Genomic DNA, 19,222 nt, shown 5'->3' with positions numbered 1-19,222 from the left:
TGCTAGCTGGTGGAAACATTTGTGGAAACTGCCCATACACCCCAAATTAAATTTTTTTTTATGGCATGTCTTAAATGCAGGATTACCAGTACGTGCAAATCTCGCACAATGGATGGACACTCAAGATGAGTGTGCAATGTGTGGGAAAGAAGCAGAAACCACATGGCACATCTTTATCTCATGTGACTGGGGGAAGCGCATACATGTGGCGGGACCATTGGGACTGCGTACAGAAAATTGGATGGATAACTCTCTAATTAATTGGTGCCAAAACATGGGAAGTCAATTAAATAATAACATCAACAACTTTCAGGGGTTTATGTCCACCTTCATTATAACTTGCTACTTCATATGGCAGGAAAGGAATGAAACGGTATTCAATCATAAAGCTCCTAACCCCAACCAGGTGCTAGGGAAACTAACATCTTGGATAGGGGCTTTAAAACCACAAAGGGAGGAAGAGAATACTAATACTTACAGTCATCATAACTGTGGGAATAATTATAATTTGGAAGAAAATCTATGCAACAATACACTAACAACTGATAAATGTATTTTATTGTGTGCAGGGGTTCCTAATCAACAACTAGGGATCGTAGGATGGAGCGTGGGAATATACAAAGACAGACATATACAATATGTCAATTATGGAAAGCAAAAGAAGGAAGGTGTGGTGAAGGCGATGCTTGATGGACTTCAGATTGGAATGTCAACAGCTTCACAACGTGGGCTAAGTATAGAGGAGATATGGACAAACAATCCAAAAATCGCTCATCTATTACCTAAACCTACAAAACTAAAGTGGCCTCTGCCAGTGGTTAAATTTGATATTTTCCCAAATAGTTCACTCCAGATGCGTTTTGAATATTTTGCTCATTTAGCTTTTAATCAAGAGGATTACTGTAATAACATTATATGTAGTCCTTGTAAGTGTTTCCAAACTTAATTTTAATATATCTTCCTTTTTCTTCGATAAAAAAAAAATGTACTTTATATATAGGGAAATTGGGGATGAGACTATTACATATGCTGCCGGTAAGCATTGAACCCACAATCTCTCCACTGAGAGTGGACGTTCTTAACCACTCCACTACCCTTCCATTGACGGATCCTAGATGTTTCTGGTGGAATGTTCATGGCCTCGCTATTATTTGGAGTCTGAATCGGCGATCCCTCTCCAGGTGCTTTCTGACCTCTAATGCTGGGGCCACGGGTATTGCTGTGGGTCCTACTCTTCAATTTTCTCCATTTGTGGGCCTCACCTGAACCACCTATTTTTTTCATTGTTTGAGCTTTTAAGCCTGGTGGTGGAATAGCGAAGTGAGAGAACCGGAGAGACCAGAGAAAGATGAGCGCCATGGAAGTGGTAGACGCCGAGAGCCCATCATCTTGTGCATACACTCTGCAGCCGACCTCTTTCTGCAACGAGGATATACTGTTCTGCATCGATGTCGACCCTGAATCTTTGGTGGAGATGAAAGTTTCGGGCCCTAAAGGTCGACCCATCACGAGATTGGATTCAATAAAGAATGCAGTCCTCCTCTTCGTCCATGCAAAACTCGCTATCAATCCTGAGCACCGTTTCGCCTTCGCAGCTCTTGGCCAATCCGCTTCTTGGGTATTCCCAATTTCTAATTTTGCTTTCTTTCGTTTTGTTCCAGTAGAATTTCGATGTGATTATACCATAATTTCTTGGAGTTTTTGTCGGGTTCTTTTGTGTAATGTGAAAGGTTTTGGGTTCTGGAATTCGGCTTTATTCTGCAATCCTAACCCTGATTTTTTGTTTGTGCATTTTTTATTTTAGTTTTTTACATATATTACTGGTTAAATGGTTTACTTAGAGAGAATGATTCGAACTGAATGTTGAAACATTTGACGTGAATCACTGGATTCTATCTTCATTTTGTCGGGGCATTCTTAAAGTAACTGATGTGTGATAAATTTGTCGAGTATCTTGAATTGATTTAAGCTCTAGCTTCGGAGATTCTTGTTTTTCGTTGCAAATATACAAATTGATCCTCCCTTTACTTCTCCAGTGCCTTTGTTAACTTGAGAAATATTGTTGTCGTTATTTTGATAACCTTGAAGCTTCGGAAGGAGTTTAGGAGCGACGCTGAGTCTGCTATTGCTGCACTTCGTATGATCACCATCACTCCTGATTCTTCATATGGTCAGGCAGATCTCACCCATCTCTTCCGAGTAGCAGCTCATGAAGCGAAGAAATCTCGTGCTCAGAACCGGATTTTCAGACTGGTAAATATTAAATTAATGCATTTTATTGTTGTTTTGGAGGGCAGCTCTTGATCCACATTCTGATCACATCTTTCTTGGCGAGCTCATAGACTGCATAGATATGAAGATCCTAGTTCTGACAAGGATAGTATTGAATCACTAGGAGAATTCCCTTCAATCTCAATCTGCTCAACATCTAGAGAAAAAAAAATGATTTGAAATCAGATCGTTAAACGCCACAACTGAAATTGCTTCACTGGTAATCCTTGATGTGATTGCTGCATGACACATTATGAAAACAATCACTGGAAACTAGTCTAGGCTAAGTAAGATGGACGCCGAAATTATGGATAATGGATACTTGGTAAGCTGGTCCTTGAAGTCAACTTATGGCAGGTTGTTACTTCATGCTTATGCATTTGTAGATACCTGAGAACAAATGCTTCTGTATGGCCTTACGGGAATGCTGCATTTTGCCAACTGAAGGGATGCAGTTAATGGTATCCAATCAATCCAATTGGGCCTCAGAAAACTTTATTTTGGCTCACGGTTTGATATATGGACGTTGAACATTTTATTTTTGGAGAATTGCCTAGATCTTTGGGATATACTTCTACAAAATTGGTAGGTATAGAATTATATCATACATTCACGTGTTTTAAATTAGATTTCCCCGTAAATAGAGAAGCTAAATGAATAACATAAAATACCCCCAACATCCGTCTTTCCTTCTTCTTTCTTCACAAACAGAACCAACTTCTCCTTCCTGCTAACTGGTCCATGCCACACCTCCACAGCCATCCTTCCCCTTCCCTTCCCACACTCTCCCTTACTGTCCTTCCCTTGCAATCCACCCAATGGGGTTTCTTTCTCTCTCATTTTAAATTGCTGCACGAGTCTTTCTCTGTATCTCTGTTTTTCTTTCCAAATCTGTTCATTTTTCGATGTGTTATTGTTATAAAAACAAGGGTCTGATTTCGTTTCTTAATTTTAACGAGCAATCAAATCACTGTGACAGATAAGTATTATCCGAAACTCTAGAAGCTAGTATTCAATGTCAACCCACTCACTTTTCCATAAAATTGGGTTTCTATTTCTAGCAGATGTTATCCTCAACTTTGGTTATAGCTCTTGATTTAATCATAGGGATAGTTTGCAATTCTATGATACGGGATTCTGTAATTGGCAAAAATAACTGCTATTAATTTAAGCCAAATGTATCCTCTGGTTGAACTATTGCCGGACAATATTTTTTTCTCTTTCTTTCATTTATTAGCAAGGTTCAGGCAAGATTTTCTCATAAAAGTTTTTGCGAAATGGATGGAATAGATTTGCCTTTTATTGATTGCCATCTTCTGTTTTTGGTTCAAAGGTGTTTAAGAGACGGTTTATTGAACGATAGAGCATTTGAAAAATGGTGTCATTGATGGTGCTGGGGGATTTTCAGGGACTATGGCTTTAATTAGGGGAGAAATTAATATAATGGATCTTGTGGTTCAAGGTCTCATGAGATCCCGGTTGAGATCTCATTTTTTTCAGACCTTGAGCTAAGGTCCACTACACTAGTACCCCCCTCCCCTGCCCCCCGGGGGGGGGGGGGTGGAGATCTCTTTTTTTTTTTTTGAGACCTCGAGATGATCCCCAAAAAAATGCAAGATCACAGCCATGTTCTCGGTCAACTTGAGATCTTGTTATCTCGCAAGATCTTGATTCAAACCAATTTTTGAAAATACCACATTTCGTTCGAGATCTCAAGCTTGTATTGACTTGTTTCAACGCTCTTTTTGCCTTTGCTTGTTTTGGCTGGATTTTTCATCAAAAAGTTGGTCAAATCTCTACTTAGGCTGCATCATCAACAAGCTATTTAGCTCATGTACAACAAAGATTTACTAATTTTGATGCCAATCTTGAATTAAAGTGAGTGTTCTTCACAAATGTCTCTTTTTTTTTTCAAAACTATGTTCTACACTGGTGGAAGTGGTGTTTGTGCTGATGCTGGTGGAGCAAAGTTGGATGAGCTGCTTAGTCAATGATTGTTTTTACTCTTCTACTCTTGTGATATAACTTATAAGTACACCAATGTTTTAATGTAGAATTGTGAACAACTGAACATGTTTAATGTAATATTTGACTTTAAACCTTTATAATTTGATTTATATCAAGTAATGGTTTTGTATTTCATGTTTTATAAGTTTGCATGTTCACTCCTTAAGCATATTATTTTCAAAGTTAGGGTCGAGTTGGAACTCATATATATACTTGTTTTCTCACAAATCCAAGCTCACCACTGTGTTTAGAAGACTTTAAAATAGGTTGAATACCAAATTCTGGCCCAAACTTAGCCGTAATACCCACCGAGATGGGCCCTCCATTTGATTGGGGATTCTTATCAGCTTTGGGCTGAGATCTTGTGAGATCTTGGTTTTTTGAGGGACCTAGATCTTTGTTGAGTTCGAGATCTCAAACCATGATGGATCTAACTTATAAGCCTATAGTGAGGTAATGCCAGTACACAGGTTAGTTGTTCAATTCAATGTTTGAGTTAGATTTTGGATACTTAATAACTCGATAGAACTGTTTTTATTTTATTTACCTTATAAAAATCTTTTTGAGTGGCAAGGAGCCCAATGTGAGTCAAATTAGGAAATTTTTTGAAGGTTTATATATATAAAATGCATCTCTTGTCAATAGGAAATGGTTTGATTAAATAATATAACCTCTTAGGAATTTTTGTGCTGTTGAGCAATGCATAGGGGATTGGTATCCCAAGTCTGATTTCTTTCCTTTTCTTCCTCCCAAGATTATCTTCTTTTATTCAAGCTTCTTTTCAAGAATATCTGTGATGGCGGTAATTCCAATTTTCCCGGTATCCCCTATAGAGACACGTGTATAGGCAGGACATAGGATACTTCTATAAATACTTGTACACAGTTACAAAAGATATACAATACAATACTTTCTATTTCAATATGGTATCATCCCTCTGAGCATAGACTTCTCTTGAAACAACTTCTAGAAACAGCTTCTTTCTCTTGAAACCGCTTCTTGAAACAACCTTTTCTCTTGAAACAACAGTTTTTCTCTTTCTTTTTCTTGAACATGGCTGCTTCGTCTTCCTCTGTTTCGTTTCCTTACCCTAGTAATCTGAATGTTACAAAATTTTGTAACAATTAGGTTAAACTCAGAGAATTATCTCCTTTGGGATACTCAAGATCCGTACTCGATCGAGAGCCAAGATCTTGATGGGTTCATCACTGGAGCGGTTTCAGCCCCTGCTCGTCTGCTGTTGAACGATGTTGGTGAAGAATACGTCAATCCCTCTTATCAAGTCCGGATTCGCATCGATAGGCTTGTAAAAGCATCGGATCACGAGGGACCTTAGCCGACGGTGTTCTTGGATTGGCTGTGGGTGCGTCTTCTTCTTTCAATCTCTGGAAAACTCTAGCAGATGCTTTCTCTCAAGTTTCTGAGGCTAGAGAGTTTGAGATTCTTTCTCGTCTTCATTTCTTGCGCAAGAACGACTCACAATCTCTTGCTGATTTCTTGATTAAATTCAAGACTCTTTGCGATCAGTTAGCCGCGATTGGCAAACCAGTGCCTGATCAACGAAAAGTTTTCTTGTTACTAACTAATTTGGGGCCTTCTTATGAGTCATTTGCTACAACGATGCTGAAACCCCCTGTACCTTCTTATTCTGAGATTGTTCCTTTACTTCAAAGTCACGATTTGCGAAGTAAGGGTATTCTTGGTGAAGCCCCTGGTTCGACTCTTGCTTTCACTGCCCAGACTGCGCGGCAAGATGATGGTCGTGGGGTTTTTCGATACAGAGGAGGAGGCCGTTTTGGCCGTGGAGGCCGTTCCATCGGTGGTAACTCTTTCTCCTCGCAGAATCGCGGATTTTCTCCGATAACAAAATCAAGTGTTTCTGAGAAAGAAACTCATGTTTCTGTACCTAATCATGTTCTAAGGTGCCAAGTTTGCAAGAAAACTGGGCACGATGCTCTCAAATGTTGGTTTCGGTTTGATCATTCATATCAAGCTAGTTCTATCCCAAAGGCCTTAGCTGCTGTTCAGTTCACAAATTATCAAGATAATCGTTGGATTCCGATTCAGGAGCAACGAGATCATGTTACCTCGGATCCGGGTAAGCTCTCTCGTTTAGTTTCTTTCAAAGGCTCTTCTGGGTTAATGGTAGGTAATGGCTCTTCTCTTCCAATCACTCATAAGGGTTCTGGTATTCTGGTTGTTAATGATTCGGTTTTGCCTCTACAAGATGTTTTGGTTGTTCCCGATATAAAGAAGAATTTGGTCTCTGTTTCCAAATTAACTTCGGATCTTGGTTGTGTAGTAGAATTTACTAATTCTGGGTTCTCTGTGAAGGATGCTCAAACTTAGGAGACATTGGCATTGGGGAGTAAGAGTGATGGTCTCTATGTTTTTGATGATGTTGGTGTTGTCTCAGGTTCTATGGCTTTGTTTTCCACTCGTTTCTCTTTTGTTTCTGAAGACCTCTGGCATCAAAGGTTGGGGCATCCATATCCCCGTATCACTGATTTTTTGAAGTCCAAGGGCCTTATTACTGTAACTTGTAAATCAAAACATATCTGTGATAGTTGCCAAATGAGTAAAAGTGCACAATTACCTTTTATTAGTTCCTTTACTAGATCTGTAAAACCTCTTGATAGGATTCATTGTGACTTGTGGGGGAAATCACCAGTTTCTAGTGTTCAGAAGTTTCAATACTATGCATTGTTTGTAGATGATTTCTCTCGTTACACTTGGTTGTATCCTCTTCGAAGGAAATCAGAATTTTATACTTGTTTTCTTCATTTTAAAGCCATGGTTGAGAACCAGTTTGATACTCATATTAAGGTGTTTCAATCTGATGGAGGTGGTGAGTTCAGCTTGGGTGCTTTTCAACAATGTCTGGCTGATAATGGTATAGTTCATCATATTTCTTGTAGAGGGACTCCTGCCCAGAATAGTATTGTGGAAAGAAAACATCGACATTTAGTTGAACTAGGTCTTGCAATGTTATATCATGCGGCTGTTCCATTATGTTTCTGGGTTGAGGCATTTCTTACAGCGGTTTTCTTGATTAATCGGTTGCCTTCTAGTGTACTTAATATGCAAACACCTTTACAGTTACTGTTTGGTCAAGATCCAGCATATTCTTCATTCAGAGTTTTTGGTACAGCATGCTTTCCCTATTTAAGGCCTTATACTACTAACAAGTTTGAACCCAGATCTTTGCAATGTGTGTTTATGGGTTATAGTGATAAGCACAAAGGTTATAGGTGCTATCATCGTGCTTCTGGTAAAATATATATTTCAAGAAGTGTAATTTTTGATGAATCTCTCTTTCCATTCAAGTCTACTACAACTAGTATTGCTGTCTCTTCTCCAACAGTGCAAGTTAGTAATTTTGATGGCTGGGCTGCATATAAAGATGCTTCTGTTGAGTTAGCTAATGTGCAGAAAAATTCTGTTTCCGTTGAGTTAGTTAATGGGAAGAAAAATTCTGCTTCTGTTGAGCTCGTTAATGAGCAGCAAGATTCTTTTAGTTCTAGACTACTTAAACCATGGTTTGATAGTAGTGGTGACCAAGTTGTTCAAGTTGATCCTGGAGACAAGAGTATAGGTCATAATTCAGCAAGTCAAGTTGAGGAAAACATATTAGACTCTGCTGGGCATAATTGTTCTACTAAATTGAATGATGTTTTGCATTCTGAAATTATTTTACATGGGTCTTCTGCTGTTTGTTCTGCTAGTCAGCCCACTCAAAATGTTCAGCCCATTTCTAGTAACACTCATAAAATGGTTACACGTTCCAGAGTTGGAGTTGTTAAGCCCAATCCACGGTATATACTTCATGTTTCTACTGTTCCATGTGAACCTCGGTCTGTGAAAGAGGCTTTGGCAAATCCAGGTTGGTTTTCTGCTATGCAAGAAGAAATGACTGCTTTGGATCAAAATAATACATGGACTTTAGTGCCTAGAACTGTTGATATGAATGTGGTTAGTTGCAAATGGATTTTTAAGACTAAACTCAAAGCGGATGGTTCACTTGAGAGACTTAAAGCTCGCCTTGTTGCACGAGGTTTTACTCAACAGGAAGGAATAGATTTCCATGAGACATTTAGTCCCGTTATTAAACCAGGTTCAATTCGGCTTGTGCTTAGTATTGCTACTATGTTGCGATGGTCTATTCGGCAATTAGACGTTAAAAACGCTTTTTTACATGGATTGTTGAAGACGCCAGTCTATATGACTCAACCCCCTGGTTTTACGAACCCACACAAGCCCACGTCTGTATGCAAATTACACCGGTCACTCTATGGACTTCGACAAGCTCCGCGGGCTTGGTTTGACCGTTTTAGCACTTTCTTGCTAGAGTTTGGTTTTCTGTGTTGTGCTTTTGACAGCTCATTGTTTATTTATCGGGACAATGGTCGAATTCTACTTCTTCTTTTATATGTCGATGATATAGTTTTGACTGGGAATGACTATTCCTTTCTTATGGATTTTATTAGCAAGCTTGGTGCTCCTTTTGCCATCAAAGATTTGGGGTCTTTACACTATTTCTTGGGCATAGAAGTCTCTTCTACCAATTCTGGGCTTTTTCTGTCTCAGAAGAAATATGCATATGATCTTCTTAAAAAAGCCCATTTGGAAGATGCCAAACCAATGCCAACACCAATGGTAACTCGGTTTTCCCAAACTGCTGTTGGAGCCTTGTATTCTGATGTGCATCATTTTAGAAGTTTAGTAGGTGGGTTACAATACCTCACCATGACTAGACCGGATCTCTCCTATTCAGTTAATACTGTCTGTTAGGCCATGCACAAGCCCACAATGGATGACTTTATGCTTCTAAAGCGTATCCTTCGCTATGTTAAGGGCAGTTTAGATCATGGGCTTCATATTCATCAGAATAGTTCTTTTCAATTATATGGCTTTTCGGATGCGGATTGGGTCGGCTGTCCAACCACCAGACGGTCTACCACGGGCTTTTGTACATTTTTGGGAATCAATTGTATCTCTTGGAGTGCCAAGAAGCAACCGACTGTCGCTAGATCTAGCACGGAAGCAGAATATAGGGCTATGGCGTCTACCACAGCGGAATTAACTTGGCTTAGTTTCTTGTTACGAGATATTGGTATCCCACAATCAGCTCCAGCTATTCTATATTGTGACAATCTTAGTGCGCTTCATATGACAGTTAATCCGGTGTTTCATGCTCGTATAAAACACATTGAGATAGATTATCATTTTGTTCGGGAGAAGGTGGCGCTCGGTCATTTGGTCACTCGTTTTGTATCTTCTAATCATCAGTTGGCTGATGTTTTTACCAAACCTCTACCTCGTCGTGAATTTCTTTCTATATGTGCCAAACTAGGTCTCCTACCTCGGCCTAGTTTGAGGGGGAATATAGAGACACGTGTATAGGCAGGGCATAGGATACTTCTATAAATACTTGTACACAGTTACAAAAGATATACAATACAATACTTTCTATTTCAATATCCCCTACCCCAATTTATCTTCTTCTAATCTTCTAATTTCCAAATCCTTATTCTTCCCTTTTCTGAATACTGTTTTCCCAACAAACGCTAATTCCTAACCTGAATTTTCTCAATCTGACCATTAGAAACTTCTCATATTCAAACCATATGCACAGTATACCCCACCGATACAAGTTGTAGCCTCGTCATACCATTCCAAGACTCTAAATCAGACCCCCTGCTAGGTGCCTCAGAATAAGATCTTGGAAGAGTGGTTGTACTTGATCCTATTCAATCTAAGGCTACATCATCTCCCTTTTGTTGGTTTGCTAATGTAATGGGCCTCTTTTATAAAGCCCAAAAATTAGGATTTATTGGGGGTAAACAGGGTTTAATGTACAGAAAAGATTATGTGGATCCCATTAGCTGTTAATTTTATCCAGAAGAATCCTTTTTAGTTAAATATTCTGTGCCTTAATGTTTAGATTAGTTTCCTTATAGGCTGCACTCTTGTTTGACTTGTTTATGGTTTAGAATCTTATATGTACTCAGTTTTCTGGAAGATTTAGGTTAGGGTGGTTAATATTGAGTTGGTGTTTTCGTTCTTCTCTAGTAGGCTACTTAGAATTTATTTCTATTTTTGGACAATCATGTAATCTTTCACTTTGTTAGGTAGATTACTTAAGAAGTTTCGGTTCCTTTGTTTGGGTTGATATGAGTTTCCTAGTTTAGGAGTTCTATTTTCCTATTAACATGCATTTTAAGTGATCTGTGACTGCTGGCCAGGCGGTATTCTTCTTTCCCTTTATCTTTACTATTCATGGTACTGTTCACAGCCCCAGAACAACCCCTTATCTTCTCTTTCTTCTTTTCTGGTTCCCTCTTTTAAGCGTACTAAAGCAAATTGTTCTTTTCATCTGTCTCATTTGGTATAAAAGCCTACTAAACGGTTCATAGATAACTTTGCTTTCCAAACTTGATTTTGTTTCCCAATTGGAAGGTGGTGGCTTATCTATTCATAGTTGAAGGGTCTGATGAAAGTCTGGTTTCAATCTCGGTGGTAGATAACTTCTACATGATGCTGTTATATGTAAGAATTAAGATTTATTTATTTATTTGGTGACTTAAAAGTCTGTAATTATTTTGGAAACAGACTCTCAGCAAAAATTCCTGGGACAAGGTTGCGTTGGAAAATTAGCACTGGACTCTGCTTGTGTGAAGCCTTTGGCACCAGGTTCACCCTTTTAAAGTTTGTAATTTTATTGTTGATAGAGTCCTACATTTAGTTAGTTGAGTCCCAAAATAGTGTTTCAATTTCAAGTTGAGATAGCTTTATAAGTTATAACAGGTTGAAGTTTGTTAAATGCTGCTCCCAAGAGCTGTGCTTACCTCCTTCACCTCCTAATTTATCCATCTTATTCTCCTCATACTTTTCTTCACTTTCTTCCTGTTCCAGGCTGTTTTTCTTCTGTTTCTAGCAATCACAGCAGGCCCTCTCTGACCAGTTGGTTTATTAAACCTTGTTATAATTATTGTTATGGTTAAGTGTTAGATCTATAATTTATCATCTTCATTGGCTTTGTATGAAACTCTGCTTGGGGTTAGGTCATTCTTGATCCAACCTTACATTGAAGGAAGGTATATGGAATTTAATTATAGAAGATTTTGCTGATCTTGTTAGCTGTTAATTTTGTCTAGGAAGAGTTTCTTTTGGTTAAATATTGTCTTAATGTTTTGGTCACTCACCTTTTAGTTAGCATCCATTTTTATTTGTTTATATTATGTTTTATTTTAGAGTCCTCCCTAGAGCGTTAATTTGGCAAGTACTAGAGAAAAGAAGTGTTGCAAGTAAATATGTAGATATAGTTAAGGATATGTATGATGGTTCGATGACTATTGTTAGAACAGTGGGGGGACAAAGTAATGAATTCCCGATAAGAGTTGAGCTACATCAAGGGTCAACTTTAAGCCCATATCTATTTGCTCTGGTAATGGATGAATTAACCAAAGACATTCAAGATGAGGTCCCCTGATATATGCTTTTTGTGGATGATATTGTGTTGATTGATGAGACCCAAGTGGGGATTAATACCAAATTAGAATCATGGAGAGTAGCTTTGGAATCAAAAGGCTTTAAACTTAGTAGATCGAAGACAGAATATCTAGTTTGTAACTTTAGTCATGATCGGGCAGATGATGAGGTGGTGATTCTTGACGATAAAGAGATTCCTCAGAGTGATTGTTTTAGGTACCTAGGTTCAATCATAAGTAAAAGAGGTGATTTAGAGGATGAGGTTTCCTAAAGAATTAAAATAGGGTGGATGAAGTGGAGAGGTGCGTCTGGGGTCTTATGTGATTGGCGTTTTGCATTAAAGCTTAAAGGAAAATTAATTTTATAGGACCGTTGTTCGACCATCTATAGGATGTACGGTGTAGAGTGTTGGGTTGTTAAAAATAATCATATGGATAAACTCAGTGTAGCAGAAATGAGGATGCTAAGATGGATGAGTGGAAAAACTATGATGGATAAGATAATAAATGATCATATTAGAGTTGGTCTGGGAGTTGCTCTCATAAGTGATGAGCTTCGAGAAAGTTGTTTGAGGTGGCATGACCACGTTCAACGGAGACCTATAAATGCCCTTGTACAGAGAAGTGATATAATCCATATTGAAGGAACTAGAAGAGCTAGGGGTTGACATAAGATAACCTTAGGAGAAGTGGTGAAAAAAAATATGTATAGCTTAGGCCTTGTATCTAGCATGACCTCGAACATAACTGATTGGAGGGCAAGAATCCATGTAGCTGACCCCATTTAGTTGGGACAAGGCTTATTGTTGTTGTTGTATATTTTGTTTTATTTTCAGTTTTTTAGAAGAATCGGGTTAGATTGGGTTTATTTTGGTATAGGGTCTATATTGAGTTACTAATTTAGGTTTTGGGTCTAGTAGGTTGCCAAAAAAAAAAAAAAAGGACATCCCTAGTGCATGAAGCTCCTGCTTTTGCAGGAGTGCTATGGGCAAGTGCCTGCCCCGTGCTTTGCAGAAAAGGCTGTTTCCAAGTTTGGTCCCACAACCAGGTTGTATTGTGATTAGACCCTGCTATCTCCCCTGTAACCACCAGCAACCTCTCCTGCAAATGACGATGATTTAATTCTGCAGAACCTGCTCCCGGCAGCCCCTGAAACCCATTTGATTTTACTCACATACGTGCACACACTGCAATTGAATGGAATAAACAGCAACTATGAAGGGAAAACACTCCAATTAGTTCAACATTGCAAGTGACTCCATTAGAGCTGTGATACAAGGTTTCCCTACCCCTGAATGCCTACCCAAATTCAGTCTCCCCCTCCACTATTCCCTACTTTCCCCTAGTATACCCCAAACAAATCCTAACTGCGTTCCTTTCCATCTCAGCCATACCCTTTGAATATCCCCAACAGCAAGTAGCTGTTCCCCATTGAGTCCTTGCCATTTGTCCTTATATTTCAATTCTGTCCCTCACATGGCTGGGTAGATATGATCCCCTACAACTCACCTGTCCCTATAGTGCTCCTCCACATTAGTGTCCTATCATATTGCATCTATTGATTACTAGGTAAGTTGGATTTTATTTCAATTTTGTGATAGAATTCTTTTCGTTCGTTTTATTTTGGGTAGATTATGTAGGATATTGGGTTTTCCTGTTTGGCTTGATCTCAGTTTCCTAGTTTTAGAACCTGTGATTTTTTTTGGGAGCTCCATTTTCCTAATAAATGTGGAGTGGACGTGTTCCTATGTTTTTAGTGTTGAATAATGGGAAGTAAAGTCTGAGTTTCCGGTGTGGTGACTGCTAGCCATTGGATTTCTCCCTCCTTTACCCTTCTCTTTATTCTCAGAAACTGTTCACAGCCTCAGACAGCACCTTATCCTCTCTTATTCCCTCTCTTTGGCCCATAGCAGATCTTTCTTTGATTTCTCAAATTTGAGGTATCCCTGATTCTTCTTTGGAGAATTTCTCTTCAGAGTGTGGTTTCAGATATTTTTATCATGCATTGTCTTGTTCGAGGGTAATACATCTCGAAAGATCTCATTGGTCCACACAGTTTCCGAATGATGATCCTCAAATGCTGGAGTTTGGACCCAATTTTAATTTGCCTATCCAGGTGATGTCATACCAATCTTTGTAAGAGTTTGCTAGAGAGTAATACACAGTTGTGCGGTGTTTATAGTCGGGGCAGGCCTTGGCGAAATGTTTGGTGGATCACAGTTGTAGCTTGAGGTCAAGGTATCGAAACAGCCTCTCAGCAAAATTTCTGGGGTAAGGTGGCTTAAGGAAACTACTCCCCTGGACTCTACTTTGCAGAAGGCTTCGGCACTGGGTTCACCCCTTTTTTTCAATATTATATCAACAAGCCCTACAGTTTTTCCTTCCTTCTGGAAAAACAAGATTTGGGTTTGTAGCCAGTAGTTCTGGAAAGCTGCAGTGTTTGAGAATTTGGTGATATTTTCCTTAGATTCTTTGTTATTGCGATATGTAAAAGATGGCAAAAAGAAGGTTGGCAGTCTGTTGATTACTGGGTGGTTCAAAACACTGATGATGGGTTCATAGCTGGAAGGATTGAACAGCTATGCTTCCGTTAAAAGGAAAAAAAATAGAGAGGATAAGGAGGATTTGTGTGGACCTGGGATGGAAGAAAAAGAAATATCCCAGGGGATTTCTCATAATATGATTAGATCTGTTGTGAAGAAAAACAAATTAATTATGCAGGTTCTTAAGAGGCTTATGTGCCCTTCTCTCTCACACACACATGCACACTTGGATTGTATAGAGTCTGCCCTCTCCAATGCAAAAGACCCTTGTATTGATAAATTCCATAACTAGAACAGATCATGAAATAGAAGCAGATCCTGCATCTGGATCCGAACAAGGATTATTTTCCAGTTAATTGAAGAGAATTCGTACTTGTAACTGATAATCAGAATATTCCCTATATTTTTCTTAGGAAGGGGATTAAATAAGAAAATAGATCCAACTCTCGCATATTGCCATAATGTACAACTGAGAAACCCCAATTGAACTCCATGCGGATGTGTTTGGACCTCCCTACCCTCCAAGCTCTGGCCATGTCACATATCATTGTTCATTATGCTCATGGACCTTAGATTAAGGCCTTGATACCCTAGTTTACGTGCTTTGAGGAACTGTATATGATTCTCATCAACCTGACTAAGCATTTTACTAATTCACATTTTGCAGATTCTCATATACTGCAGATCATCTGTTCAACCTCAATATCAGTGGCCTGCAAATGCAAAACTTTTTACCTTGGATGTCGTCTACCTCCATGACAAGCCTGGGCCAGAGAACTGCCCTCAAAAGGTATATGATTCGCTTGTGGATGCCCTCGAGCATGTCAGTGAGTATGAGGGTTACATTTTTGAGTCTGGCCAGGGGCTTTCTCGTGTTCTCTTCCGTCACATGTGTGTGCTGCTTTCACACCCACAGCAACGCTGTGCTCAAGATGACATTGATATTCCTAAGTCCCTTACGAAAAAGTCATCTACAACTGACTCCATATCTGTTGAAGAGAATGTGCCATCATCCAGCCAGTAAAGCCATCGACATTGCAGCGCTGAAGTAGAATTTTTCTTGTAGTTTTTACCTTACTGCCTTCTGTGTGTAGTTTGTGGAGAACATCTGATGAACTCTCTCACTTTTCCATCCTGTACAGAAAATGAAAACGCATATAGATATCTTGATGATGGTAGCGCGCATCCGACATTATATGGTTGATCGTCGTTAAGTTTTCAGTTTGATTCTCGTGTCTGTACCTATGTCTTCTATAGGAGTCAAGACTATACCTGTACTAGTGCTACATAGCCTCCGTAAAACTGTTTGATTTTTTCTTCTTCCAGATGATTGTTTCAGTTTTTGCTAGAATCTCTCAAAACTATGCTAAAAGCTGCGTGTTGGATTTAAGTGGTGGTGGTGATCTGTTTGCAATCTTGAGGATGCAAGATAAAAAACTAGGTTAAAAGCCACATGTTTGATTGAAGTGGTGGTGGTGGTGATCTGCAACAGGATGAGATGAGTCTTCAGTTTTCACTTTGATAGATGCTCATCTGATTAGTCTGAAGCTCAACGTCCGTCCTCAATTGGGAGTGATGAAGTTGCCCAATTCCACGCAGCAGGCCTAAATTGTGGAGGTTCACTTTGTTTCTTTCAGTTAAATGCGTCCAAAATTTATATTTTAAGAATTTCTCGAGCTGTTTCTCAATCTCTGTCTGATTTTAGGATGATGATACGATGATCTGCGAAGCCATTGTTGCGGTATCCAAAGATAATATCACTGGTTGGAGAACCATGGCCAGCGGGTTTGACACGTCCACTTAAGAGAATAAGATTTCACTATTTACTGAAAAATCTATGTACACCATTTTCTATGTTATGAGGTATTATTAGGGGTGTAAACGGATTGGATTCGGATCGGATGGTGGTAATACCATATTCGCATCTTATTATATTCGGACGAATTTGGATAATATCCTATCGGTTTTCGGACAGATTCAGTCGGATCGGATGATAATTGGATAATTATTTTTTCAAGTAGAATCTTCTAAATGAGCTTGAATACAAATCAAATACAAGTTTTTGACTACCTGTTTACATCTTTATCATTTTATTTGTAAGGGTTAGGTTTAAAATTTAAGAATTTAGCAACTTTGGTAACTATTTTAGTAGAAATCTAGAAAAACAGGCACATATCATAGGTAAAAATTTTATAAAAATAAAACACTAAGTCTAAATAAGTAATTTAATCGGATGAATAATAATCGGTAAGAAAGGGATATACCATATCCGCATCCTATTAGTAATTGGACATATTCGGATACCGCTAAACGGATGTAGATACAAATTGGATTTTGGTTATTCATTTACACCCCTAGGTATTATCCTCTTTCTTTATTTTTCGGGTTCTCCGAGTAAAATATAAAATATTTACAAGGGTACTTGAAATCCCAACTTTGTACAAGTAATCTAAAATCTATTCTAATTACAATGACAAGTCAAGTTTAACCATATGGATATATAGTATACAAGATACATCCACCCTAACAAGCCCTACCTAATTTTGAAGAAAATTGCTATTAATGTGGAAGCTACAACTACTTTTGTTTTGTATATTATCTGCCATACCTTACTGCATCGTTCACATTCCCTTGAGGAATGCATTTGTTTGCCTTATTTGAACTGAAATGAACCAAACCCTCCACTTAGGATGCCTTTACTGCTCGCCAGTACTCAAATGGCATTGCCCGCACTCCTCAGTCAAGGTGTATCGTATGGCTCATCATTGTCGTATGATGTGATAGGGTTCCCCCCTTATCTATTGCTACAATCAATTTTAAGATATGACCATCATGTGTTAAATTTGAAGTGAAAGTCACTTGCTTCTTTTCAAATTACTTTTATTCAATACCTAAACAACCTGCAACTTCTATACTTCACATGTACCACTCGCACAAGTTCCAATCGGAGCTCTATTTGTAAAGCAGCAGTAACATCATGAAAGTTTCAAAAGTACCCATACCTACCACCAGTATAGTCACAATGAGACCAAATGAAAGAGGTATTGATGCCAATGGGAGTAATTCTTTGTCATCCTCTTTAAAAATATTAGAAGCCGACAATTCAATCAAAATCTTGTCGAAACTCCTTCAAATGCTCATCAAACTTCTTTCTCTCTATAACCATATAATTGTTTCTTCAACAACAGTCGATTTGTCAATGACCTAGGCTTGTACCTGTTCTCTAACTTTGCCCAGGATCTATTTGGATCTCCCAGTCTAATGACTTTGTGAATTGCTTAAAGCTTGATACTTATCTTGTTTTTAACTTTTATGACATTTTCTATTTCTTTTTGAGAGCGTTCATCACATGTAAGGATATTTTTCATCGAAATCATTTTTACTATGGAAAGGTTTTATGGAGAAACTTGAACTCTTCACCACTGTCCTTTTTACTTTGATTGTAGACAATTTTGCTGTTAATCTCCACATGAATTCATAAGATTTACACTAACCAAGAAAAATCTCCTTTGGTCAATTTTTTTCTTCTCTCCCACTTTCTCTTCTTTTTTTTGGTAAGAAAGATATTTATTTATTATAAGGTAAAACCTCTAATACAACCTAATCCTAGTATATCAAACAAAAGAAACCAGGAAAGATGAGGGGGAGGGGAAGTGACAGGAAGGCATCTTGGGAGAGAGCACTATCTTTGGCTAGAGCATCTGCCACCATGTTAGCCTCACGAAGAACATGCCTGAAGGATATGGATTCAAATGAGGCCGAAAGATGTAAGATATCTGCTATAATTGGGAAGACCTTCCAGGGAGCTCCATTTTGATGATTTTCTAGGATGCTAATGAGAGCTTGATTGTCAGACTCTACTTCAATCTTAGGTAGTTTAAAGTCAATAGCCCACAAGATGGCTTGTCTGATTGCCAATGCTAATACAATGAGGATGTTTTGAGCTTCAATTCCCCGACCAAAGTAGAAGAGCATATGTCCCCGGTGATCCCTTGCAATTCCTCCATAGCCAGTGACCCTTCTATCTTTATAAAGAGATCCGCCGACATTCAGTTTAATGTGGGAAGGAGTTGGAGACACCCATTTAATGCAACTGCTAGTGTTGTGACTCTGCACTTTCTTGGGGTTCTGGCTATAGAATTGAAGGCCTTTCCAAATCTGAAATGTCACCTGTGAAGGAGAGATTCTCTCAGTTGAATCATATTGACTGGTATAGGCTTTCCACATTAACCATATTGCTATTAAATTTGCAATCACTATCTCAGTAGCCGTCCCGTCATACCATTGATTCACCAGCTGCATTACTTTATCCACCAAGGTCCCTTGTATATTCATCAAGGGGAAGTGTAAAGCATCCCAAATTGTATGTGCAAGAGGGCACTGAACAAAGATATGGTCAGGTGTTGTTTGCTCTTCACCACAATGAAGGCAGCTAGTGGAGCATGCACATCCTCTTTGAATTAATAATGAGGCAGTAGACAACTTTTGTTGAAGGACCTTCCATAGAAAATGACTGACTCTTGGATGTAGGGGTACTTTCCATAATCTTTTCCAAATGTTAGCTGGTGTTGTAGGGCACGTTGAGTTATTTATGGCCAACCTATAGGTTGAGCTCATTGAGAATGTTCTAGAAGTGGTCCAATGCCAAATCAATTGATCAGTTTGTGCTGAAACTAGTAAGGGAATAGCAAGTATCTTTTTGACTAATTCTAGTGGCCACCACTGCTGTAAAGTATTTCTGTTCCATGAGTGATTGCATTGGTCAATGAAGTGTGCCACTTTTGATGGGGGTAATAGTAGCAGAAGGATAACAGCCTAAGTCTGTATCAGTATTTGGAATCCATCTATTTGTCCACGGATTAATCAGTCGTCCATCCCCAACTTGCCACATGATTCCTTTTTTGACTAAAT

General features: G+C 38.7%; 2 protein-coding genes across 2 annotated transcripts; one reads left to right on the top strand and one right to left on the bottom strand.

The window, feature by feature from the left end:
* Positions 1-1,300: 1,300 nt before the first annotated feature.
* Positions 1,301-15,636, top strand: LOC149011496 (uncharacterized). The gene is made up of 3 exons (XM_089163796.1): positions 1,301-1,618; positions 2,089-2,253; positions 14,979-15,636. Exons 1-3 carry the CDS (start codon positions 1,349-1,351, stop codon positions 15,333-15,335), a joined length of 792 nt encoding a protein of 263 aa, XP_089019922.1. The 5' UTR covers positions 1,301-1,348; the 3' UTR covers positions 15,336-15,636.
* Positions 15,637-17,917: 2,281 nt separating this feature from the next.
* Positions 17,918-18,613, bottom strand: LOC149011495 (uncharacterized). Its single transcript, XM_089162676.1, has one exon. The coding sequence runs from the start codon at positions 18,611-18,613 to the stop codon at positions 17,918-17,920; it is 696 nt and encodes a 231-aa protein (XP_089018802.1).
* Between the last annotated feature and the right edge of the window lie 609 nt (positions 18,614-19,222).

The sequence above is a fragment of the Hakea prostrata genome, chromosome 7 (assembly GCF_041222555.1).
Source record: "Hakea prostrata isolate BN-2017 chromosome 7, UWA_Hpros_2, whole genome shotgun sequence".
In the NCBI taxonomy this organism is placed as follows: domain Eukaryota; kingdom Viridiplantae; phylum Streptophyta; class Magnoliopsida; order Proteales; family Proteaceae; genus Hakea; species Hakea prostrata.
The sequence above is the reverse complement of the archived record's forward strand: the minus strand, read 5'-3'. Positions and strand labels throughout refer to the sequence as shown.